The 26,827-nt window shown below is 45.8% G+C and overlaps 1 protein-coding gene across 1 annotated transcript in view; it reads right to left on the bottom strand.

The window, feature by feature from the left end:
* The window catches only part of LOC149323137 (follistatin-related protein 1-like), a 65,493-nt gene extending 41,114 nt beyond the window's left edge, over nt 1-24,379 (bottom strand). Inside the window, exons 1-2 of the mRNA XM_089487789.1 lie at nt 24,275-24,379; nt 24,062-24,127 (exon numbers count right to left, since the gene is read on the bottom strand). Coding sequence (XP_089343915.1) covers nt 24,062-24,127; nt 24,275-24,277 — 69 coding nt within the window. The 5' untranslated portion in view covers nt 24,278-24,379. The remainder of the gene's footprint in view (nt 1-24,061; nt 24,128-24,274) is intronic.
* Nucleotides 24,380-26,827: the final 2,448 nt, after the last annotated feature.

The following is a 26,827-nucleotide window of genomic DNA, read 5'->3' as shown; positions in this document are numbered from 1 at the left end:
ACTGTGCTTTAAATCTTTTATGCTTTTATATTTTTTATGTATTTGTATTACTTTAATGTAAGCTGCCTTGCGGGAATTCATGGGAGAATGACAGACTATAAATTGAATAAACAAAAAAAAAATGCAGAATCTATTGGGAAACACAATAAGAACAAAACTGACAGGTTTTCCTGTTTCTAGCTAACAGTTTATAGGTAAGGAAATTTAGCACTCTTCTTTGAGCTTGCATTTTGGCTGTGTGAGCCAATGCAACAAAAGGTATTGTTCTGAGCTGTGAGTTGCTGGACAGCAGAAGGGAAGCACATTCTATACTCGACCAGCAGCTAGGAGACCCAGACCCACTGGGAGACTTCAGCCTATTTCCTCCTGGGTAGTTTGAGTGTTGGCCTACAACTCTAGAGACCCAAGTTCAATTCCCAACTTGGCCATGAAACCCACTGGGTGACTTTGGCAGAATGGGGTTGCAATGGATGGCCCTTAAGGTCTCTTCCAGCTCTTGGGAGAATAGGGTTGGATTGGATCACTCCAAGGTCTCTTCCAGCTCTAGGATTACAGTGGGCCCCCAACATTTGCTGGGATTAGGGACACAGGACCCCTGTGTAAGTGGGAAAATTGCAAATAAAAAACCCACAATTTTTAACCTGAAAGATTTCACCTCGTAATGTGGTGTAGTCTCCCTCCTTGGAGGTCTTTAAACAGAGGCTGGATGACCATCTGTTAGGTATGCTTTCACTGAGAGTTCCTGCATGGCAGAATGGGATTGGACTGGATGGCCCTTGTGGTCTCTTCCAACTCTAGGATTCTATGACCTCATTAGGAATCTCTAGGTCCACAGCATAACTCTGTGGTCAACACCTGCCATAAGTTGGTCACAGAACTGTGCTGGAGGACCAACAAAGGCTTAGAGAAGTGTTCTCCCTAGGAATTTCTAGGTATTTCAGCTCAACCTCTGGCAAATGTTGGCTCTAGAGTCACACTGGAGGACCTAGAGATTCCTAGAGAGAACATATTAATCAAATCCCCAAATAATCAAATCTGCAAAAGTCAAAGCTGCAAATGTGGAGGGTCAACCGTATAGGATTCTATGAATTTTTGTATGTCCTATCTCTAAGCCTAATCCATCTTTCATGAGTAACACAATCACATCTATTGCTATAATCGATAAAGTACAGGTTGATTTTCTTTTGAAATTCTTTAATGCATGCCATTACCTAATGCATGTTAGCAATATGATCCCTAGTGTGTCTTCCTTTTCTTCCTAAAGTAAGGTGTAATTTTAATTTTTGCTAATTGTTTATGTCACAACTATTGCCATTACATCAAAAAACACATTTGATACCTTCATTGGGCCAACCAAAATGCACAATATACATGCTGCAAGCTGGATGTTTTCTGGATTTCAAAATACCGCATTATAGCCACAACAGGGGAATCCTAAAGCCAATGGACTGGGACCTTGCTATTTGAGGTTTCTACCTCCAACAAAGGTAAAAATTTTTTTTAAATAAAATTGGGACTGCATTGGGATGTTTTACCTCAATACCACCTAAAGTTTTTCTGATGCAAAAGCATGAAGGCTTCTTGAGAAGGACAGGTTGCTTACCTGTAACAGTATTTCTTCAAGTGGTCATCTGCGAATACATACAAATGGGTTTCACTGCACCTGCGCAGTGCTGTTCGGAACTTTTAGAATCACTGGGCAAAGTACACTTTGCAACAAAAATAAACTTTTTGGCGGTAACCCCGCCCACCCACTATAAAGCCCCTGCTTCCCGCTCTTTTCCCCAGTTCCGCATTTTTACGCCGCGTGGGCGCTAAGAGAATAAGCCATTCAAGAGCAGGACACAGAGGGGAGTATGGGTGGGATTTGTATGCATTCGCAGATGACCACTTGAAGAAATACTGTTACAGGTAAGCAACCTGTCCTTCTTCTTCGTGGTCTCTGCGAATCATACAAATGGGTTTAGACTGACAAGCTTAAGTAAGCGGCGGAGGGAGTGTCCTGAGACAAACTGTTCAAACAAAACTGGTTTATTAACAATAAAACCACTGAAACCCAACCTTAGTGTCAGTCATTCATCCACAAGAGCCTTGACCAATAACTGAGGACTGGCATGCAATTTCCAGTAGGTAAGGCATAAGGTACCTGAAACCTGTGAAGCCAAATAGGTACCCATAACCCTGTTATACTGAAAATAAACCCATAACAATGGTCATGAACAGGGAAATTGAGGAAGGCCAGGCACATGGGAAACCTCAATTGCATGGTATTAGTGCAGCCCTGAGATCAATACAGCTCTCCCAAATGCTGCATCTCGTTTGGCCCTAACATCCAACCTGTAATGTTTAATAAAAGTCATTGGTTGGGACCAAACGGCAGCCTTGCAGACATCCTCCAAGGGAATTCCATTCAAAAAGGCCGAGGATGCTGCTATCGCCCTGGTAGAATGAGACCGAACCCTGGTCGGAAACGGCCTTCCCAAAAGCTCATAACAGAGGTGGATAGTGGCCGCCACCCATTTGGACAATCTCTGGGGGGAGACGAGCAATCCTCTTTTCGGTTCCGAATAACATTGGAACAAACTATCCGACCGACTAGAGGCTGCAGTTCTGTCCAGGTAGAAGGCAAGAGCCCTCCTGACATCGAGGGAATGGAGAGTCCGCTCGGTCTCGTTGTTTGGGTTCGGGGCCAGGGTGGGTAGAACAATGTCCTGGCACATGTGGAAAGTCGAGACTACCTTCGGAAGTGTAAAGGTACCAATCAAGAGAAACAAACAAACTAAGTCCATGATCCAAGATGGCTTTTTATTTTGCATGCAAATGAACACAGGGGAATCATTTCTACCAAACTGTGTCCCCGGACAAAGTATAGAGCAGCCTTTTATACAGAAGACAGTGCTTAAACTTCGGGCACCCTCCTCCTGAACTTTCAATAACCCAAATTAAAAAAGTGTGTTCTTAACATTTAATGAGGATGAAACTCTATGTCTTATCACCGAAGACTGATTTATCTCCCTCCCTGTCTGGGTCAGCTTGGCCTTGACTCTGCAGGTGCACTGTCATCGTGCCAAAACTCAGAAAGGGGAAGGTGGGGAGAGAAAGTAAAGAGTAGAAGAGGGGGGGCTGACCCAGCCAAAGGAAGAGCAGCAAGAGAGAGGGGGGGTTATCAAACCCTAACATTCCCCCCTTTGATAGCCCATCATCCACTTTGGGGATTATGGGATATCACTATCATATTCAAGAACAGGAACATATCTCTCTCGCAGCGCCATGATTTGGTCTGCAGCTTTCTATCAGCTATGTTTTCCATCATTCCCCTGACAGAATTAACCAACAGGGGTAGAATATAAGGCAGAATAATACACAAAAGCAAACACACTGCTACCGCTGCTATAAGGCCTCTGAACCCTCCAATCCAGCCAAACCATGAACCCAGTCCTTCAGCCCATTCAAATCCTTTCCAGGTTTGTACCGGAACATGGGCTAATTTGACTATTTTACTAGTAATCTCCTCGATCACTTTGCCATTTTCGTCAATATTGAGACAACAGTTTGTGAGATAGAATTTTCCACAAACTCCTCCTTCTGCTACTAACAAATAGTCAAGAGCCAACCTGTTTTGATATACAGCATTTCTTAACTGGGTTTGGGTTTTGGAAAGGGTGTTCAGGGCTCTGGCGGTTTCATTAGTGATTATTTCCAATACAGCTTGCAAGCGGATTATACAATTAAGCATCTAAATAGGGGTGCGATACCCATAAGCCCCATCTGCAGCCCAACTGGCTGGTCCATAATATTGAATTATTCTTTCAGGAGGCCACTCTTCATCTTTCCAATTCCCAATAAGTGGAGCTCTCCTTTTTCGGCTATATATGGGGTGGCCCAGTGTCTCTCCATCCCTTAAGGGGATAAGGAAAAACGAAGGTCTAATTTCTCCTAGGGTGCATGCACCATCCCACGGTTCTGGTAATTGGGAATATGCATATTTCTCACAAATCCAATACAACCCTTTAGGAGCATCCCAAGCATTATTATTTGGGAGGGAGAGATTGAGCCTTAACTTAAGAGACTCATTCCAAAGTTGGTTAACGGGTATCGTCTCAGCAAAGGTAACAAACAAATTTTTAGCAACTTCAGGGATTTCAAACGGTATTTTCATCTTTTCCCAGAGTTCAGTGAAGAAGGATCATGAAATTGAGTGTCCTTCCTCTGTGTATTTTACAAGTTTTAAGGTAAACAGACCTAAGGGGTCAGAACCTTTTCCACATTTCTTATACCAAACTGGTTTCCAAACCTTGAAAGAAATGTCTGGGGATTGTTAATGGTGAAATTAACATAATTACACTGGAATTCCTTACAGTTGGTTTGGACTGGGACTTTGACCAAGGTAGCACTGGGGCCACGAGTTTGCCAAGTCGCCCATCCAACACAACTCCAATAGAAACACTTGGTATGACCAATGCCCTTTTCAGGACAGATATATTTATCAGTTTGAACATAAGTCTTTTGCCAATCTAGCCCTCCACAATCGGTGGGCCGTTTGAATAACCCACAAGGTTCAAGGGTTATTGTACTCTTGAATTAGGACTCTGAATCTTTATTTTAGCAAAACTGGCACTTTCTGCTTGGGCTTGATAAGCCTGCAGATACCATTGAACAGGATTTTCCTTGGGGTCATAACAGACTCAGAAAGGTCAGAATTATGTCTGTTATGTTTTAAAAAGTACATTGTGTCTTTTTCTAATTGTGTTTTCAGTCCTGACAGTTTTGACACAGAACCTGCAGGGGTCTGGTTTTGTCTTACTTTCACAATAAGGGGAAAACACTAACAACATTATAACCATAATCAACAAGAACAAAATCATCAAGGTAGGCAATTTAAACTGAAATTGAAGCATCTCAAAGGGCTGGATTCTCTTCGGGTGGTGACCACCTCCTCTCCGGCATGGGAGGGGTTGCAGCACCCACCAGAATTTCGCTCACTCGATTGTCGGTCTCGAGGAGGCTTCTCCCGTCGCGTCCACTGATGGACATTTCCTCCTCAGGGTCATCTTTAGGTCCCTCTGGTTTGGTAACTGTCCATCCCTCTGTGGCAGCAGTTTGGCTCCACTCCGATGGATCCAAGCAGGATTTCCTTTAAGCTTTAAAACAGTGGGGTGGTTAGTAAAACCATGAATGGAACTTTCCATGCTTTTCTAAGGCATCTTCTTTATAACTCTTTATCCAAACTAAATCTTCTGGCTTGTGCCCATGAATAGGAGTTGTTATCCCCAATGGCACTTGTTCTATATACTGGCTGAGTTCTAAAACAGTCTGGTTCAGCTCTCTAAGTTGTCTTTCAAGAGCTATCTCCCCCCTTTGTCCCAAAGTCTCTACAGTCAGGGGAAGAGGTGGTTGTCTCATGTGTAACAGGACAATTGACAACATTCACTTGCTTCTGGTTTCCAGACACATTTTCTTCAAGTACAACTTCGGGCTGTGGCACAAATCTCTTGCAGGGGTTTGACTTAGCTCTGATTACACAACCTCTGGAGGCATCTCCACACAGACTTGAGAGCCAGTCAACATATAAAGTTAGTTCATTCAAATATCTCAGTGTCTCTTCTCCTAAGTGACACTGACTGTACACGTAGATGACAACTTCTGGACCAAGTTGGGATGGCATCCATGCTCGTGAATCTGGGAGGATGTATCATCCTTTTGCTTTTCCAATAACCTCAAATGGAAGCTTCTCCTTGTTCTTCCCAGGCATAATCTAGATCCATAAAATCAGGTACATCTATTACCAACACAGGGATGACTGTGATTTTCTTCATAGCTGCTCCCTTTGCAGCCTGGTCTGTTTGGACATTTCTTCTCCAAGCAAGTACTTATACTTTACTATAAAACTTCAGGTTTCCATACTGCTTCTAATAATTCTCTATCTTCATCTGCATGTGTGATTTCTTTTCCTTCAGCTGCAAGAAATCTTCTTTCTCTGTACAGACTCTTATGCACTTGAAGAGTCAGAAAAACATACTTAGAATCTGTATACATAGCAATTCCTTTTTTCTTTAGTCCATCACAGGGCCATAGCCATAGCAATCAATTCAGTTTTCTTCATGGGATCTCCATGAGAAGTCGTTTGATTCTTATCTTCTGAAACAATGGTGAATCCAGCCTGACGAGTTCCATTGATGACACTATTGCTTTCATCTGTAAAGCTTCCATGCAATGGCACATCCTTCAGGTCAGGTCAACTGGAATACACAGTAGTCATATTTTCTTCACACTCATGTATAGGCCTTCTGGAATGGGAAACAGTGTGGTTGAGTTAGGCATCAGCCCAGTCCTTAATGATGACATCAGGGTTTTCTTGCATAGCTGGGCTTGGTATTTCTCCAATTTCAACCTTGTCTTCTATTTAGGCCTTTAAATTTCCAACAGGGTCTGAATTAAGTGTGAGGCAGTAACTTCAACAGTTTGTCCATAAATAAGTTTGATAGCTTCTTCCAGCAAAAGAGAGGTAGCCATAATGCTTCTGAGACAGCTTGGCTATCCTTGGCTCATGGGGTCCATATTCTTACTCAAACAGGTAACAGGCTTATTCCAGGAACCAGGACTCCTACGGTTGTTCTTTTTCTCTCATCTATGAATGGTTGGAAAGTCTACTGATGTCTGGTAGTCCTAAAACAAGTGGGCTACCAAGGGCTTGCTTCAGTTGTCTTAATGCTTCTTGCTGTCTGCCTGTCCACAAAAGAGGTGCAGACTCTGGCAGTTTTCCTTTTAACATGTCATACAGTGGCCTGACCAGGGAAGCAAGATTTCAAATCCATATTCGACAGTACCTTGCCATTCCAAGGAACACTCACAGTTCCTTCTTGTTTCCAGGTAAAGGTTGGTTACAAATAGCTTGAATTCAGCTGTCTGCCAAGACTACGGTATCTTTATTCTGTTGGCAAATCTGGGTTTTGGCTTTGCTAGCCTTGTCTTCAAAACATTGTTCATCAGTTTTTACATCATTCAGCAGAACACAAAGTCCTAAATCTGGGCTCAGCTGCCATGCTTCCTGAAGCGAGCAGTCAGCATCAGTGGTACACCTTCTGAGGTGGCTTTTGTCTTTTACTTGTGGTTGATCCAAAACAAACTTCTAGGTTCCAAAGTCAACCCTCTGACTTTTCTGTTTTCCACTTCAGTCTTCTTCTTTCACATCTCTCATTGCCATGGCAGGAACATCCTGGGAAGTGGGGTAGAATGGGAAGCTCTAGCATTGAATTCATGGCTTTCCTTCTTTGTCCGCATCCACGTCCTCTTCCTCGTCTTCATGCATCATCATTCCACATACTCTCATCTGGCCTCTCCAGTTCAATGGGACACGTCGTCCTCCTCCTTTCTCTTGGTTCAGTGCTGCTAGGCCAGAAAACTTGCTTTTTCCTGCATTTGCTTCTTCGCTTTTCCCTCTATAAACTCTGTCTGCCAAGGCTGGGACATTCTTCAAATCTTTCACAACTTCTTCCGGGTATCTGGAGCCTCATGACCACTACTTGTCTTATTCTTCTGGATCCAGGGGGCTATACTGACAATAAGCATTCTGGAGGCGCTCCAAAAACGTTCTGGGGCTTTCATCTTTCTCTTACAAGACATCATGGATCCTTTGCATCATAGGTTTACTTCCTTTCTTCACAGCTTCTAGGAAGGCTTGTTGACATCATGCTTGATTTCAGTGTCCAACATCTGTCTGGGCATCTCAGTTGGGGTTCATTATGGGAGCTGTAGTGATGTCCTCTAGCACATCCTTTATTCCATTTGGTTTACCAAATCTTCTCAGGCATCAAAACTTGCTTTTACATCTCAGGTCTGGTTGCAAAACATTTAAAACTCACTCAGGATCACAACCTCCCAAGCTCAAAAATACTAAAATGACGAGACAGTGTCCTTTTCCCAAAAATCAAAATTCAAAATCCAAACAGTCCCAAACACTCTCAAAAGTTGTTGAATATCAGGCTTTCATAAGCAACCAAAATTCAAAAAGCAAAAAGGTACATCAGGAACTGAAAAACTCTTCAAAGTCTGGAAATGCTTTTCTTTGTTAGTAATCCTTCTCAGACTCTTCTAACTTAGCAAGATGTCTCTCCATGGCTTTATTGCTGTTGCTGCTGCTGCTCCTTTATCAAATGCAGCTAAGAATGAAGTTGATCTCTTCAATCAGGCCCCAAGAGGATAAACTTCTGGGTAAACCTTGTTGCATCTTTCTGGTATTCTGCAATGGTAACTTCATCTCTTTTTCATTAAGATGGCACTCTTGTTATGCTCTGTATTCAGTTTCTTTGTTACTTTAGGATGGCAAAACTCATTTGACTTTCAACTCAATCTGTGGAAGCTTGTTATTTCCTTTAAACTCACACAAGTTGGGATTCTATTTTTCTTTAACAGGAGTGTTTTTCACACAAACTGGTCTTTCCTTAATGTGATTTTTCTTCTTACATGTTACACACAGTCCATTTGGGTGTTTCTAAATTACTCTAACACTCATTTTTCATTTTTCTTTTAAACACTCCAGGCTTTTAATCTTTCTTCTGCCCACACTCCTGGGATTTATCTTCTGTTTGCTCCTTTTTAAATTTTAGCACAGTCCTCAGAGCAAACGGACCTAGGCATTTTCAAATTTCATCACAAATTTCTAGTTCTAGGCAAATTCTGTTTCAAAGGCACTGGGCATCCAGGAACATTTAGAAATATGGGCTATTCAGTGGATTACAAAAACTTTAATCTCTTCCAATAGGTTGACAAAAGGGGTCTTGTTTTACAATTAAAACTCCTAGCATTTTATTTCTCAGTCTCTGTTTTTCTTCAGGTTCTCATTCATTGGGCCATAGATCACAAAACTTAAGAACCCTGTCTGTTGTTTGCTTTTGTTTTTAAATCTTCCTCTTGCCTCAGGCAGACTTGCATCACTGTTGCCAGTCTCTCTCATAACTGGTCTTCATGTCTTCAGCACATGAAGAATCACAGAATTGTAGAGTTGGAAGAGACCACCAAGGTCATCCAGTCCAACCCCTTGCCATACAGGAACTCTCCATCAAACCATCCCTGACAGATGGCCAGCATTACAGGAAGTGGAGAAATAACAGACCATGAAATGTGATGGGGTAACATACCCTCCCCCCATCCTGGCTATACTAGCTTCAACAAGTACAGTAGACAGACAAGGTAGGTGAGGGAATGACAGGGACAGAACTGACTATAGGAATTGGGGGAGTCAGTTCTGGGACACAAAGGGATATCAATCAAAGCTGCTAGCTCCGACTGCCGGACGTTCAAACACTAGGCGTGTTCAAGGCGTGGGTGCCTTACGGTCAGTCAAGAGAAACGTAACAGCCATTCACTCTTCATTCACACACAGCAGGAAACCCCGCTCCCAGTTTTTCCCTCCCAGAACAGAAGAGAAACAGGTGAGGAATAATCAATTCCTCCAAGTCCGAAATAATTCATTCCTCCGGTTTCAGGAATAACCCATTCCTCCGGTTTCAGGAATATTCAATTCTTCCGGTGTCAGGAATAATTCATTCCTCCGGTTTCAGGAATAACCCATTCCTCCGGTTTCAGGAATATTCAATTCTTCCGGTGTCAGGAATAATTCATTCCTCCGGTTTCAGGAATAACCCATTCCTCCGGTTTCAGGAATATTCAATTCTTCCGGTGTCAGGAATAATTAATTCCTCCGGTATCAGGAATAATTAATTCCTCCGGTTTCAGGAATAATTAATTCCTCCGGTGAGAGGTGATCATGCTCTCCTTCGGTTACAATGGAACCGGGCAAAAACCAAGACTAGACAGGAAGGCAAGTAAAAGTCCCCAAATACTTGCCTGAACAGCTGTAGACGCAAGCGCGCTGGATCAAGAAAGCGATCTTGTCTGGACTTCTGGCTTCCTCTATTGCAGGCCCTGCAAACCTCGGAGATCCTCCCCCGCCGCTCAGGCATCACGAAAAGAGGTGACGGTGCGCACTCCCTCACGGCATTAAAGGACATCCGAAGTCGGCAGCCAGCCTCAAGAGAGGGCAGGAGGAAAACCCTCCGCTTGTCTCCTTTTCTCCTGTTTGGCCCTTGTTTCAATTGTTTTCAATTGTTTTCAAGAGTCCCTTCGTGGTCGCCAATGTAAAGGTACCAATCAAGAGAAACAAACAAACTAAGTCCATGATCCAAGATGGCTTTTTATTTTGCATGCAAATGAACACAGGGGAATCATTTCTACCAAACTGTGTCCCCGGACAAAGTATAGAGCAGCCTTTTATACAGAAGACAGTGCTTAAACTTCGGGCACCCTCCTCCTGAACTTTCAATAACCCAAATTAAAAAAGTGTGTTCTTAACATTTAATGAGGATGAAACTCTATGTCTTATCACCGAAGACTGATTTATCTCCCTCCCTGTCTGGGTCAGCTTGGCCTTGACTCTGCAGGTGCACTGTCATCGTGCCAAAACTCAGAAAGGGGAAGGTGGGGAGAGAAAGTAAAGAGTAGAAGAGGGGGGGCTGACCCAGCCAAAGGAAGAGCAGCAAGAGAGAGGGGGGGTTATCAAACCCTAACATTAGGAAGGATATATCGGTACGGAGGACCACTTTATCCCTATGAAACCTAAGGAAAGGCTGGTCCCTCTGTAGCGCACAAAGTTCGCCCGCACATCGGGCCGAAGTGATGGCCACCAAGAAGACCGTCTTCCAGGTCAACAGTCCTAAGTCAGTAGTGGCCATCGGTTCGAAAGGTTTATTTTGTAAGGCAGCCAGCACAGAGTCCAGGCTCCATGCCGGAGGCGGTGTCATGACCGGAGGATGTAAGTTCGTGTAGCCTTTGAGGAAGGCCTTCACGAACGGGTCCCTGAAAAAGGAAGGTTTGCCCCCAAATTGGAAATGAGAGCAGATAGCAGAAAGGTACCATTTGATGGATGCGAGGCATAATCCCGCATCCATCAGCGCCCTCAGGAACTCCAGCACCACCGGTGTCGTGACTTGGTCCAGAGTAAGATCCTTCTCAGTAAGGAACTGCAGGAATCTGTTCCATTTGGCTGCATAGGACCGCTGAGTTGATGGTTTCTGTGCGGCCAGGATCACCGTCCGTACCGATTCAGGAAGCGACGTCAGGGATGGAGCCTCCAAGCCACCAGAGGAAGGTTGCCGACATCCGGATGGCGTATGCGTCCGTCCCGGATCGTGAGAAGGTCGGGGCGAGGCTCGAGTCGGAGAAATTGTCTCTTGGAAAGCTGTAGGAGTACCGGGAACCACGGTTGTCTCGGCCACCAGGGGGTGATGAGGATCGCCTCCGGGCAGTCCAACTTTATCTTGGAGACCACCCTGGTGATCATCGGGAACAGTGGAAAGGCATAAAGCATCGGTCCCGACCACATGAGCCCGAACGCGTCCCCGAGGCAATTGTCGGCCGGCGTCCGGGAGCAGAACTGGGGACAGTGAGTGTTGCGGGCGGTCGCGAAGAGGTCGATCTGGGGATATCCCCATCGTTTGAAGAGGTCGTCGACCGTCTCCGGATGTAGTCTCCATTCGTGGCAAGTGGTGGCGGACCTGCTGAGTTGGTCCACCAACTCGTTCTCGTCTCCAGGTAAGTGAATTGCCTGCAAGGTGATTCCCCTGAGGACACACCAGTTCCAGATTCGAAGCGTGATGTCTAACAGGGTGGCGGATTTGGTACCCCCCTGTTTGTTTATGTAATACATTACGGTAGTGTTGTCTGTCCTGAGCAGAACCACCTTGCCCAACACAACCAGTTCGAAAGATCGCAGGGCCTTCTCTACCGCCAGCATCTCTAGGGCATTGATGTGGAGGTGGCTCTCGGTCCGGGACCATCTGTCTCTTATCACAAGGTCGAGCAGGTGGGCTCCCCAGCCTTCTAGCGACGCGTCCGTCGTCAGGGTCAGTTGAGGCTGTGGCGGAACGAATGACATGCCTGCGCAAACGTTGCGGGAGTCTAGAGAAGAGAAGAAGCGACCGGTCTTGGGACGGTGAGCCATTTGGTGGGGCGGTCCGTCATGGGATCGAAAACTGACAGGAACCAGGCCTGTAAGGGACGAAGGCGAAGTCTCGCCAAGGGGGTGACAAAGGTCGTGGATGCCATGTGTCCCAGAGCCACTTGGACGTCCCTGGCTTTCACCCTTCTGTGGGCCAGGCAGGACTGGATGGCCGCCGTCAGTGCCTGGAAACGGTCCCGAGGGAGGTATGTGATGCAAAGCACGGAGTCGAGGATGGCGCCGATGAATCTGATGCGCGTGGACGGGTCTAGGTGGGACTTTTCCCTGTTGATGACGAGGCCGAGGGACTCGAGCAGACTTAGGGAGAACCCGACCGCCTCCTGGAGTTGGGCCTGTGAGGCTGCAGCGAAGAGCCAGTTGTCCAAGTATGGAAAAACCATGTAGCCCTTCTGGTGGAGGTAGGCCACTACCGGTGCCATGCACTTGGTGAAGACCCTCGGAGCCGTGGCTAGGCCAAAGGGGAGGACGTTGTAATGGTAGGCCTCCGTCCCGACAGCGAAAGAAAGGAACCGCCTGTGGGACTCCCGGATCCCTATGTGGAAGTAGGCATCTTTGAGATCGATGGTCGCGAACCACAAGCCCTGGTGGAGCAAAGGAAGGATAGAGGCCAGAGTTACCATGCGGAAACGACGGTAGTCAAGGAATTCGTTAAGGTTTCTTAAGTCTAGAATTGGTCTGATGCCTCCATCAGCCTTGGGTACCGTGAAGTACCGAGAGAAGAAGCATCTGTGGAATTGATCTGAGGTGATGGGTGAAATCGCCCCTTTGGTGAGGAGAGTGCGCACTTCGTCGAGAAGGGTGTCAGAGGGTGGGGTAGAAACGAAAAGTTCGGTTGGAGGGAGGTGTAGGAACTCGAGGGCATAGCCCTTACGGACAATACTGAGAACCCACGAGTCCGAAGTAATCGTAGCCCAGGTGTCACCGAAGGGCTTTAAAATGTCTAAAAATGAAGAAGGAAGGGTGGTAGAGACGAAGTGCGCTGGAGACCTTCAGGCCCGCTTCTTGGCCTGGTCTGGTTCCTGGCGTCGGTTCTTTCGGTACCGACCCGAGTTGTTGCGTCGGCCTGAGGAGGAGGAGGATTGGGAGGGGTATCTCGGTCTTTGGGGCCCCTGCTGCTGGAAAGGGTGGTCCTGATGGTAGGGCCTCTGGGACTGACCTTGACTCTGCCATGGACGCTGTCTCTTCCGGAACGGTGGAGTCGAGGTCGAAGACATGCCATGCTTTCTGGCCGCTGCCTTCATCCGGTACTTCTTGTTGAGAGCCTCATCGGTGTCAGTGTGGAAAAGACCTGATCCATCAATTGGCATCTCCTCGATTGCAGCCCTGGCATTAAGGTTAAGATCCGAGCCCCAGAGCCATGCATGGCGACGAAGTGCAATAGCTGCCGACATCGCCCTGCCCACACAGTCAGTGACGTTCCTAGCTGTGGTGATAAGCCAGCTGCCTATCGAATGCGTCTCGTCCCTGATTTCGACCAGCTTCCTTTGAACGTCGTCGGGGACATCAGGTACCAAGGGGGAGATGCTCTCCATCAATGCCTGAACATATGCCCCCATACATGCATTGTAATTAGCAGCTTTGGCGGCGAGGGCAGCGGCAGAATAGGCCTTTCTGGCTAGAGCATCTACCTTCTTGGCCTCACGATCGGCTGGGGATGTGGCCTGTTTCTGGGTAAAGGTCTGTTGAGAGCCCTCAACTATGGCCGAATTTTGCTTTGGGTGCGACGCCAGCCAAGGACAGCATGAGGGAGGGATCCTATAAAGGGATTCCACCTTACGGGTCGATCCCGCCAAGGAGGTCGGGGAGTCCCAGAGCGTTTGAGAATTGTTTGTAGGGACGGCAGGAGGGGAATCGATGGTGGAGTTGGTACTCTGCCTTGAACTCGCCGGTCGACAGGGTCTTGGGCACCGTCATCGGCGTAGGACAGCTCAATATCGAGCGCGTTGGCCATCTTGATGATGTGCTCATTAAATGAGCGTACGTCATCTGTTGGCGAGGCCGGTTCCGGTTGGTGCATCTCTTGTGGAGAATCAGGCGGTGACAGGCTCACCTCTGAAGCCTCGTCGGACGACACCACTTCGGGTTCGGAGTCCACAGGGTCGGGGTCTCGTGCAACCGGCAAGGTCTTAGAGCGGGAGCGGTCCGACGTGTGGGTCTCCTCGGTGGGCCCTTGAGTGCGGTGTGACGGGATGGGAGCCGACTGTTTGGAGGTAGGTGGCTTTTGAACAGGTGGCCTGGAAGTCGAATGCCTCGACGAAAAACACTCGAAAGCCTGTTCTCTGGACACGGCCATATAATATTTGCCCGTGTCAGAGTCATAGAAAAAATCAGGGTCCTCACGCGGGGCCCCTCGTGGAGACTTCGGGACGGGCACGGGGGAACGCCGGCTGGAAGGGAGTGATTCCTCGTCCTCGGAGTGAATAAACGGTATCGTGGTCAGGTCCACTTGAGGCGAAGAGGGAGTCACATCTATCATGGGGTGGAGGATGACAGGCTCGGGAGGTAGCTGGTGAGGCGACAACGAGCGGGCTGACGGAGGAATGTCTCTCAGTGCTGTGAACTTACCGGAGTCCTTGGTGGTAGACTTGGTCTTCTTCGGGACGGGATCGGGACCGGAGCCGTCATCGGTAGTAGACCTGTGTTTCTTTGAGATGGGATCGGGATCGAAGAGATCATCCCGTGAAGGCTGAGGGGTCTTTTCACGGTGGTGCTTCCTCTTCTTGGAGGACTTAGATGAGTCCCGGTCGCCGTGATGAGAAGTGTCTTCCTTAGATGAAGGGGTGGCCTGTAGCGTGAGTCCAGTTGATGGCCCCGCATCCCTTGTCGAACCAGTGGACTTCGAGCCCGAGGTCTTAGACCCAACCCCGGTAGACCTTACTTTGGGGTCTTTCTGGCGGGCTGATGGGTCGGTCAGGGTCTTAGAGGTCTTGGAGCCCGTATCGAGTGAGGAGGCAGCGGTCTTTTCTTGCCGTGTCGCAGAGCTGGTACCGGGTGCTGAGTCACTGGTATCGTCTTTCCGTGTCAAGGACGAAGACTCAGAAGATTCCCCTTTGCCCAAGGTCTTATGGGGGCGTTTGGGGGGTTTGGTGGTGGCGCTGGGCACCGTTAGGCCACGAGCCACAACGTTGGCGGCACTGGGTTCAGCCGAACCACGGGTCGCATCGGCAGGAGGTGCAGAGGCTACGCTGGCAGGGCTGCGGCGGTCTGTCGTCGAAGAAGCCGTAGGGGCGGAGGAAGGGCGCGGGTCTCCCTCCTTAGACTTCTTCAACACTCCCTGGGCAATGGCCGAGGTGAGCCGCGACTCCCGGTTTTTCCTCGCCTGGGAGGTCAAGGATTTGCAGAGGACGCAGGCCTTGACATCATGTTCTCTGCCGAGGCAGAGGAGGCAGGAGGAATGTGGGTCCTGGATGGGCACCTTACCGCCACAGACATCACATTTCTTAAACGGAGCCGGAGGCATAGTGGAGGGTAGGAACGAAGCCAGAGTCAAGCCGGTCCGCGGTCACCAAAACACGGGGGGATTAGAGCCAGAAATGTCAAAAAACCAGTCCGAAGTCAAAAAAGAGCCAGTGATTCAGTCCAAAGAGCTAGCAATAGCAAGCGAAGTTCCTCTACAGCAGCAAGCGCGGCGGAAAAAAGGAACTGGGTAAAAGAGCGGGAAGCAGGGGCTTTATAGTGGGTGGGCGGGGTTACCGCCAAAAAGTTTCTTTTTGTTGCAAAGTGTACTTTGCCCAGTGATTCTAGAAGTTCCGAACAGCACTGCGCAGGCGCAGTGAAACCCATTTGTATGATTCGCAGAGACCACGAAGAAGAAATTCAGTGTCCACTGTCCTCTGCCTTACAAAGGGGCCTGTAGCCGCCTCACAAAGGTTGGAGATATAACTGGATTGCAAGGGAAGTATCTTTTTGTTTTGCAAATGGATGTTAAATTTCCTGGATTTTGAGAATCTCCCAGTTGCCACATGGCCAGAAAAAGGAGGTGCCAGCCTGCAAGTAATACCCCTCCATACCATCTGAATTGAGAACAAAAACAGCAAAATCCATGCCTATGACTAACATCTTCAACCTTTTTCTTCTGTATGGTTTTAAACCATACAGATGTTATTGGATTTGCTATATGGCCAACATGGCTACACCTGGATATTGCCATTACATTCAGTGATGTACCAGAATTATGATTTGTGAGTAACATTAGTACAAAAACCATTACTAAGAAATCTGTATGGTGTGACATGGGAGGAGGTCAATGGTGTGTGTGTCACACCATTGAGCTCCCACACTGTGTGACGCCAACCCTACTGGTGCCACGGTCCCTCTCCCTTTCACAAAAAACACCATCTAGGGCAGTGGTTCTCAACCTTCCTAATGCCGCGACTCTTTAATACAGTTCCTCATGTGGCGACCCCCAACCATACAATTATTTTCATTGCTACATGCAAATATGTGTTTTCTGGAACCCTGAAAGGGGTCCCGACCCACAGGTTGGGAACCACTGATCTAGGGCAAGTGTGGGCCAAATGTAAAATGTTTTTGCTCTGAAATGTCTAAAAATGATTTCTAGAGAGTGTGGAGTGTATGTCCACCACATTTGTATTGGAATATGGACAAGATTTAGAACGTTGGTCATTGGAGGGTTCATGGTGAGCTGCTGAGATGGAAATGGCCTTCAATTGTATGCATTCTCTTCATCAGCTGCAGAGCCTTCATAAGGCTAGCTTTCATTTGGGATTCCCCCCTCCCCATTAGCTTTTTTACCCCTTTTGCATTATATTTTGTTGTCCCCTGCTCCCATGTAGTTTAGATTGTTTGATCTATGTGATGTTTTATATTATTTTGATTGCCATTCTTGCTCTTTTTCATTGTGCATCTTCTGTCTGTATTGGTTTTGAGTACTTTTGTTATACACATTGTTTATTACTTTTCAACAGCAATAGATAAAGATTATTTATATTAGCTTTTCCTTTTTTTGGCTTTTCAGTCTTATTGTTTCAACCATTTGGAGCTCCCCGGTGTCAAAATGGACATTTGCAAAAAAAATTCAGAAATATCTGTTTGCCTTCAAATGCCCTCTAGGGAGCCAGGAAGACCTCCATGATCTCTAGAAGGCATTTGAGGGTTAAAAAGTTTTGATTTAATAGAATCAGAGAGTTCAAAGACAAGGGCCATCCAGTCCAACCCCTTTCTGCCAAGCAGGAACTCTCAATCAAAGAATTCCAGGCAGATGGCCATCCAGCCTCTGTTTAAAGACCTCCAAAGAAGGAGACTCCACCACACTCCGCACCGCAAAGACAGCTGTGGTGGGAGTGTGGCTCCCCAAAGTCTCCTGAAAGGCTAATCTGCCCCCCACTCTAGTTGCCCACCCCTTATCTAGAGATTGGAAGGCTTTGGGATAAGGGGGATGCAAATGGAATAATTTATCTGTAAAATTAGTAAAATGCATTTGAGGACCCAGTCTCACTTACTCAAAATGAATATTTTTTTCTTAATGTAAGACTAACTAGTGGGAACAACCAGGCAGGTGCAAGTGGGGTGCCCATGCCAGCATACCGCTCGCTGATAGTTACATGAGTATGGGCAAATGGGGTTGCAAATTATCATCACTGTGGACAATTGGTTCAGTCACGAATTGCACATGAATGCTGATTTCTTCCTTGACAATTGTCAGAGCTATCCAAATTGGTCCCAAATCCACGTACAGTGGCCCTTGATATCCGCTGGGGTTTGATTCCAGGACCTCTGTGATACCAAATCCATGAATGCTCAAGTTCCATTCAATGTAATGGAACAGTAAAATGGTGTCCCTTATATCAAATGGCAAAATCAATCCAAAATATATATTTTGGAATATATATATCAGTGGATGGTTGAATCTGTGGATAAAAAACCTGTGGATAAGGAGGGACAACTATATATTCTGCCCCTTGAAAGTTCCTCCCAGTGCTGATTGTACTTGCTAGAAATGGATACTTAGGATTCATGCTGCCAGTGCTGATACATAAACATCCAGTGGTAGCCGTGTTGGCCATATAGCAAATCCAATAACATTCAAACAGTGATATTTTTGAGCCAAACAAAATGCACAATATACATGATGTAAGCTTTTGAAGCTCCACTGGTTTCTTGAAGAAGCTAGTGGAGCTTTGAAAGCTTGCAGCATGTATATTGTGCATTTTGATTGGTCTCATAATGGTATCACTGGTGAATTTTTGTGCTGATACATGTGAGATGTGATCATGTGACATGGCAGCCCTCTTTAAATATCTGAAGGGATGTCATGTAGAAGAGGGAGTGGGCTTCTTTTTTGCTGCTGCATCAGAGACTAGAACACAAACCAGTGGGTTGGAGTTGAAAGACAAGGAATTCCACAACTTTACTTCTAGCTGGCTTTACTTCTGGCAACAACACTGGACTGCTAGACTCTGATTTGGGGAGCTGCCTTCCTGGAAAGAGGAGACCCAACATCTGCCCCCCAAGCAGAGGTTCACATCATCTGTGCGTTTTCTACACGCAACACAGATTTCAATCTGCACAAGTTTATCCAGCGAGGAATGTCCGTCAGCTAACACAGGGTGTTGCCCTTGTGTAGTTGCCAATTTATGTCTTCAGGAATTTGTGAGGTTGCGTTATGCACTGTGAAAAAGTGATCAGTGCCCTGAGTGGTGGGATCCAAGAGGCTTAAGAAACATTTACTATCAGCATGTGCGTGTATATGTGTCACAAGCAAATGAAGTATCTGCAATATATATTTGTGTTGCCTGTTAGGTACACATCCAACCTTTTCTCTAAGGACCTTCTGTGTATATACTTCATTACCACCCCACCTTCTCTTTACAACAGTCCCATGACCAGGATGACCAGATGTCCTCACCACAAAGGAGGAGAACGCACCACAAAACATTGGACGTTCAAGAAAAATGGAAGACATTGCAAAATAAAATGTAATGGAACAGTAAAATGGTGTCCCATATAAATATAAATTCATGCTTCTTTGCCAGATTCAAAATGGAGAACGTTTTGGAATTCCTCCTGGACAGAAGGTTGAAATGAAGGACATGTCCTGGAAAAGGAGGGCCTCTGGTTGCCCTGCCTCTGACATAAGTTAGATATAAGATGCCTGGGCCCACACAAGGAGTGACATGGCTATGTGGGGATTTGAACCTGGGTTTCTCTGGTTTCAGCTTGGAAAGTGTGAAGGCAACTCTCACTTCAATTCTGGCCACTTGCCACTGAGAACACTGATACAAAGCAATCCTATGTGTTGGTCCAGGAGATCAGCTGTGGGCCTACTGCCACAGTAAGAGATATGTGGCTTCTGAATCCCTTGGTGAAATTTCTTTATCTAGACAACCATGAAATGAACCAGACCAGTTTGCAGTCTGGCAACCATTCTTGGGATGCCAGAAAGCCAAAGTGAGCATGTGAAGCCTGCAAAAACGATTTGCAAGACCAGCAGTGGGACAAACCTAGGAATATTCTCCCATGGTTTTTCAGACAATGCAGGAGAGAAGGGAAAGGACTCATTTGTCTCTCCCAAAGAGGGCAAGAGTGGAATCCTCCTCTTTCCTCTTTACCTTTGCAAAGACTTGGCCCCATACAATTCCTTTTAAGCTGCACAGTAATGTAGGTTTTCAAAAATAAAACTCTGAGTTACAATAGAGTGGGCCCTTGTTATCCACTGGGGTTTGGTTCCAGGAACCCCCATGGATAACAAAAATTTGTGGATGCTCAAGTCCCATTCAACCGAATGGCATAACAAAATGGTGTCTCTTATATAAAATCGAAAATCAAGGTTTGCTATTTGGAATTTATGCTTTTTCTGAATATTTTCAAGCTGTGGATGCTTGAATCCATGGATTAAAAAAATCCGTGGATAAGGTGGGCTGACTGTATTAATGTTGCATTGTTTCTCCTAGGCTCCATCCACACTGCTAAGGTAATCTAGTTTGACACCACTTTAAATTGCCATGGCTCAATGCTATAGAATTCTGGGATTTGGTAGTTCTGTGGGACATTTCACCTTCTCTGTCAGAGAGCTCTGGAGCCACAGCAAACTACGATTCCCAGAATTCCATAGCATTGAGCCATGGCAGTTAAAAGTGGTGCCAAACTGCACTATTTCTGCAGTGCAGATGCAGCCCTAGAGTAAGTATTGGAAATTCTATCTATTAATTGTTGTGAAAGGGTATCGGAGAGACTTTTTCTACTAGCAATTATGTAAAACATTATGTCAATTTTATTTTTTTACTCATAGGTGAACTCACCATTGTACAGGTTGGAAAACCCCCCAGATTTCCCCACATTGCTCTTTTCCTCGCCCCTCGTGCCATGGAGCCCTTTCTCTTCCATAGCTCCCCCTGTCTGGACAGCCTTCCTCCTCCCCATACTAGTGCATTTTCCCCATTGCACTTTCCCCCTCTTTATGGGCGCTTCCCTTACTCAAGTCACCCATATTACTATTTCCCTCCCCGCCTTTCCTCTCCCTCCCTCTATTCTTTTATGCTGATCATTCTCTCTTTAGGTGCAGAGATGGCCAACTGCAAAGGAGTCCATAGTTTTTTGTGGTTTTTTTTGGGCTATGTGGCCATGTTCTAGAAGAGTTTATTCCTGATGTTTCGCCAGTGTCTGTGGCTGGCATCTTCCACAGATGCCAGCCACAGATGCTGGCAAAACGTCAGGAAGAAACTCTTCTAGAACATGACCACATAGCCCAAAAAACCCACAAAAAGCTATGGATGCTGGCCATGAAAGCCTTTGACTTCACATTACAAAGGGGTCCGTCCCGCACCCCATCTGTCATATCAAACATGCACATTTCAGGACACACAAAATGGTACAACATGTAGAGAGATCTTGTAGCACCTTTGAGACTAACTGAAAGAAAGAAGTTGGCAGCATGAGCTTACACAGCCTTCAGTCTACTTCCTCAGATGCTTTTGGTCATGTTTGGATGCCATTTTGTCTGATGTTTTTGTTTCAGGAGTTTGGGAAAAGCTGTGGGTTCATATGGAGAAACAAACTCACATGTTCAGTTGGCTGGGTAGCTTTGGGGGGGGGGGATAGCCAATGAAAATCATGCCCAATTTTTGGGGGTCTGGGACTTTGGGGGCTACTGAGGGGGCTTTAAGAGCCGCACTGAGGGTTCCCAAGGGCCACATGCAATCCATGGGCCACTCTTTGTTTATCACATCCTAATCAGGCACCAGAACCATCTTTTTCTCCTTCTCTTTCAACTTTATGAAGAATTTAAGGCCCAAGGATTTAGAAACAACAGTAATGCACAATGATATATTGATTTTCCTGCTCAGGGTTTGGCTCATTTGGCCAATGAACAAGAAATTAATACCCAGGTCTGACTACAGCTTCCTCGTCACTGCTTAGGGAGGTCTGTCATCTAGTGACTGAAGATGTCACTGCAGGCTAGAGACGTACATTTAAACTAAAACTGATCTAGTACAAAAGGTGTCTAAAGCTGAGTGGCACACCACTGTGTGCGCATGCGCCCCTTTAACGTGGGCACCAAGTTTCACATTTCAAGCGGCTGTGTTTCAAGTTTCGAGTGTCTCTGTAAGGCCTGTATAGAGTTTTTAATATATTTTAAATGTTAATGTGTAAAGTTTTCAGCTTTCTAAAATTGTTTGTTTTCTTAAACTTTGTATCTACATTTTTATACTTTGTCTTGTACTGTTTTAGATTTTGTTAGCCACCTTGAGTCCCTATATTGGGAGAAAGTTTGGATAATAATAATAATATTAATATTAATAAGAGATTTCATGATCTTGGAGCTACGGCAGAGGCAACACACACACACACACACACACACACACACACACACACACACTTTCCCCCTCCCTTTTATTCGTACAGTGTTTTTTTTACTCAGAACTAAATAAATGACAATACTCTGGAGTGGAGTTACCATCTGTTGCTAATATAAAAAGGAGGGGGAAGAAATGTGCTGAAGGCCGAGGGCAGGACAGAACCCACCAGGGACCTCTGATCTTCAAAATGCCTGTTTTGTCCTTTTGCCCAATGCAGCTTGAGTTTATTTTCTTTCAATCATTACCACATTTTTTCAGCCATAATTATCAAATACTTTGTCTATGACCTCACACTTTCAGGGAAGCGGCGACTCTGGGAATTCATTCTGAATTCCGTCATTTCTGATTTCTTTTTTAAAAGGACTTTGCCTTCAGGAGTTATATCCTAGTGTCCACGAACAGCAAAAAAAAAAAAAAAAAAAAAAAAAAAAAAAAAAAAAAAAAAAAAAAAACTCTACAAAGAAGGAGCCATTGCTCAGGAATGGCTTCCAAAAGCAAGCAGATGCCAAGGAGCAGGAAGGCTTTTCTAAGGAGGCCTTCCAGACCTCAGTTCTCTCTCTCAGGCCCTCAAATCTTCCGACTTCTTCAGCAAAAGGAGTGTGGCCTCCTTCCAAATCTTGAATTCTTAAATATTTCAAATCCTTAATACACTTTTGGGATTGTGGAAACTTTCCAGGAAGGTTTCTCATGGGCAAGTTTCTTTCTAAAGAAGGTTTTTGTGGATGCTAACATATAATAGCAGGGTGGGGAAGGTGACCTCAAACATTTCTTGCTATAAGCCCTTCACTCATCCTTCTCCTCACTGCCTCCTTCCCTCTTTTGTTTCCTGAAGTGATGGAAGGGCCAAGAGGCCTTTTCTCTGCAACAAGGTTCAGAGCTTTGGATGCCCCCTTCTCTTTCCTTCCCAGCCCCTTCCTAGGATGACCAGACATCCTCCTCACCACAAAAGAGGTTAAGGCACCACCAAATGGAGGGCCTTCCAGGAAACTGTGAGACATTGCCAAAGAAAAGCTCAGAACACCTTCAAGAAAATGGTAGGACATTCCCAAAGAAAAACTAAAATTGTAGGCCATTCCTAAAGAAAAGCCCAAAACTACAAATATAAATTCCTGCTTCTTAGTCCTGCTTTAAAGGGAGGACATTTTGGAATTCCTGCTGGAAGTGAAGGCTAAAATGTTGGGCAGATCCTGGAAAAGGAGGACCTCTGGCCACCAGAGGTTGTCCTAACCACAAAGGAGGACAAAGCACCATCAAATGGAGGGCCTCCAAGAACAACAGAAGTTATCAAATGAAAGTTCAAAACACATATAGAAATATAAATATAAACTCCTGCTTCTTGGTGATGCTCCAGCTGGAGGGCATTTTGGAATTCCTCCTGGACCAAAGGTTGAAATGTAGGCCATGTCCTGGAAAAGGAGGACATCTCTGGTCACCATGACTCAGAGTGACCAGATGTTCTCCTAACCGCCCAAGAGGAGGACTAGGTACCACAGAAATGTAGGACATAGAAGAAGAAAATAGAAACATGGCCAAACAAAAGCTCAAAACACTCCCAGGAGTGTAAATGCCTGCTTCTTAGGGATCCTCCAAATAGAGGACACTTTGAGATTCCTCCTGATATTCCTCCTGAAATCCTATTGTATTTTTAATATGTTTTAATTATGAAAAAAGTCAATAAAATATGATTATTATTATTTTTAAAAAAGGAATTCCTCCTGGACAGAAGGCTGGAATGTAGGGCAGACCCTGGAAAAAGGAGGACATGTCTGCTCACACCGGGCCAGGATGAGCAGATGTCCTCCTAACCGCCAAGGAGGGCCGAGACAAATGTAGGACTCTGAAGACAAATGTAGGACATTCCCAAACAAGAAGCTCGACACACTTATAAATGAAAATCCAGGCTTCTTAGTCCCTGCTTCAAATAGAGGACCTTGTGCCATTCCTCCTGGACAGGAGGCTGGACTGTAAGGCCAGGTCCTGGAAAAGGAGGAAGACAAAGCACTTCGAAATGCAGGACATTCCAGAAAGAAAGGAGGACATTTCCAAGTACAAGCTGCAAACACTAGTAGAAATGTAAACCCATGCTTCTGAGTGGTGCTTCAAAGGGAGGATCTTTGGCGGGGGGGTCCTCCTTGGCATGGGGCTGGAATGTAGGACGTGTCTGTAAAAAGGAGGACGCCCCCTTCCCTCCCGCATCATCATCATCATCAATCCCTGCTTCTCCTACCTCCATCTGGAGCCCTGAGACCATACCAGCCAGGAAGACGAAGGCGAGGAGACTCTCTCTGATCTTCTGCAAAAGAGAAAGAAAGAAAGAAAGAAGTCAATGGAGCATCCATGGCTTGGGAACTTCTGGGGGGCAGGGGTTGGGTGGGAAGCCCTGTAGCCCCCTCAGCCCCCCAGGCCCTGACTTGGAGCCCCCCCCAAAAAAAAGGCTCACCATCTTGGGGATCTTTCTCCTCTCTCTCTTTCTTTCTTTCTTTCTCTCTCTCTGGGAGGCAAAGAAAGAAGGCAAGCTGGAATGGCGAGCCTCTCCTCCTCCTCCCTCAACTCCTCCTCCTTCCCTCCTTCCCTCCATCCTGCCTTCCTTCCCTCCCCCTCTCACTGTCTGGAAGGGGGGGGAGCCAGATACGTCCTCCTTTCCCAGGATGTGTCCTCCATTTCAACCTTCTCTCCAGGAGGAATGCCAAAAGGTCCTCCATTTGGAGCATCACCAAGAAGCATTTTACATTTACATTTTCTTCAGCTTTTATTTTGCAATGTCCTCCCTTTTTCTTGAAGGTCCTCCACTTGGCCATGCCAAAAGGTCCTCCTTGATGGTTGGGACAACACTTCTGCTTTGCATCCAGGAGGAATTTCCAAATGTCCTCCATGTTGAGCAGGACAAAGAAGAATGGGCTTATGTTATTAGGGGTTTAGTGATGATCTAAGGAAGAGGCTCAAGCCCAAAGTTGCAGGGTCCTCTGATGCAGGAACTACAGCTCCCAGTTGCAGGGTCTTCTGATCCTCCTTTCCTAGGGCCTGTCCTCCATTTCAGCTTTCAGCCCTGGAGGAATGCCAAAAGGTCTCCCATTTGGAGCATCATCAAGAAGCATGAGTTTTTTTTCCCCCTCCAGCTTTTGGCTTGCAGTGTCCTCCATTTTTCTTGGATAGCCTACCGTTTGTGGTGCCAGATCCTCCTTGGTGGGTAGGACATCTGGTCACCTTGAGTCAGGATGACCAGGCATCCTCCTTTGATGGGACATGTCCTACATTTCCATCTCCTGCTCAGGAGGAATTCATTTGGAGCAGAACTAAGAAGCCTGAATTTATATTTATTTTAGTAGAGAGAACTTGTAGCACTTTTGAGACTAACTGAAAGAAATAAATTGGCAGCAGGAACTTTGGAGGAAGTCAAAATGCATTTGAGAAAGTAGACTGAAGTCTAGGAAAGCTCATGCTGCCAATTTCTTTCTTTCAATTAGGCTCAAAGGTGCTACAAGATCTCTCTACGTACTGATCTACAGACTAACATGGCTAAATCTTTGAATTCTATTTATTTTAGTGTTAAGTGATGCCCTAAGAAAGAGACTGTAAGCTCAAAGTTGCAGGTTCCTCTGATGAACGGTGACCAGGCATCCTCCTTTTCCAAGACACGTCCTATATTTCCACCTTCTGCCCAGGAGAATTCCAAAACATCCTCCATTCAGGGTGACCAGGCACATCCTCCTTTTCCAGAATTTGTCCCTGATTTCAGCCTTGTATTCAGGAGGCATCCCAAAATGTCTTCCCTAAGAAGCATGCATTTACATTTATTTTATCCCCCTCCCCTTTTCCCCCCCATATTCAAACAGAGGACCAGATCAGGAAAGGAGTCAGGTATGGTATTTTTCATGTTTATTCTGAAAATGTTTTTAGTGTAGTAATATTGGCCTGGTACAGATTCCCCTGGATCAATGGCACAGCAACTGCACGGCCACAACAACGATCCGCCCCAAAAAGGAGCTCCGAAATGGAACTCTTTCCCGTGATGCTGCCAAGGCGCCATTTGCGCCCTGGGGCATCATGGTAACATGTCTTGTGCACTGCGCAGTTAGCATGCATTTCACAAGACACATCATGGATGCGCACGTGGTATGGATGGTGCTGTGTCAAGATGGCATCACCCATACTTATGGTTCAGGAGCGTGCGGTTGCTGCGTGCTCCCGAACCCTAAAATCGCCACCCCCATGCCACAAAGTTCCCGTTTCTACCAGGCCATAATGTAAATTTAAAGGCCAACCTATAATCAAGTTAAGCATAATAAATGTCCCTGTAGCAATTTATATGTAATTAACTTAAAGGGGTTCTTTGGGTGGGGGGAAGCTTTTGAGAGTAAATATAATGGAGGTAGCAGTTTCCCCACTGTCTTTCCTATCTCTAGTGGTTCCTCAGTTCCTCTTAGCTAGATAAAATTAATATTTAACCGTACAGTTATGTATTGTACACTACCACAGTCGTATTGTACACTTCGGGTAATAATAATAATAATAATAAAATTTATGTATATTTCCCACCTCTTCCTGCGGATCGAAGCGGGATTACAACGTAGTAAAATACAAAGTAATAATAATAATAATAATATAATAATAAAGTTTTATTTCTATACCGCCTTTCAAATATCAAGGCGGTTTCCAACAAAATATAAATACATATAAAAGTAAAAACAATAATACAATTAAAACATTCCATTAAAAACACTAAAAAACTCATGCCAGCTCACCGATGCTGGCGGAGGGGGGAGGAGGGCATTCAGGAGGGAGGGGTCAGCGGTAGGCCTGCTCAAAAAAGAGTGTTTTCAATAATAAACGTTTACAATAACCCCAAACCCTCTCCCCATTAAAAATAATGAAAATTAATTTCAACAATTAAAAACAACATCAATATAAATTAATCAGAATGGAATGGACCATTATGGACCATTAAAGGCGGATGGGGCTATCTTTCGGTCAGTCTGGAAAGGCCTGCCAGAAG

Source organism: Sceloporus occidentalis, unplaced genomic scaffold, assembly GCF_023333645.1.
Source record: "Sceloporus occidentalis isolate IW3139 unplaced genomic scaffold, rSceOcc1.0.p SCAF_1, whole genome shotgun sequence".
NCBI classification, from domain to species: domain Eukaryota; kingdom Metazoa; phylum Chordata; class Lepidosauria; order Squamata; family Phrynosomatidae; genus Sceloporus; species Sceloporus occidentalis.
This window is presented reverse-complemented; position numbering and strand designations above follow the sequence as displayed.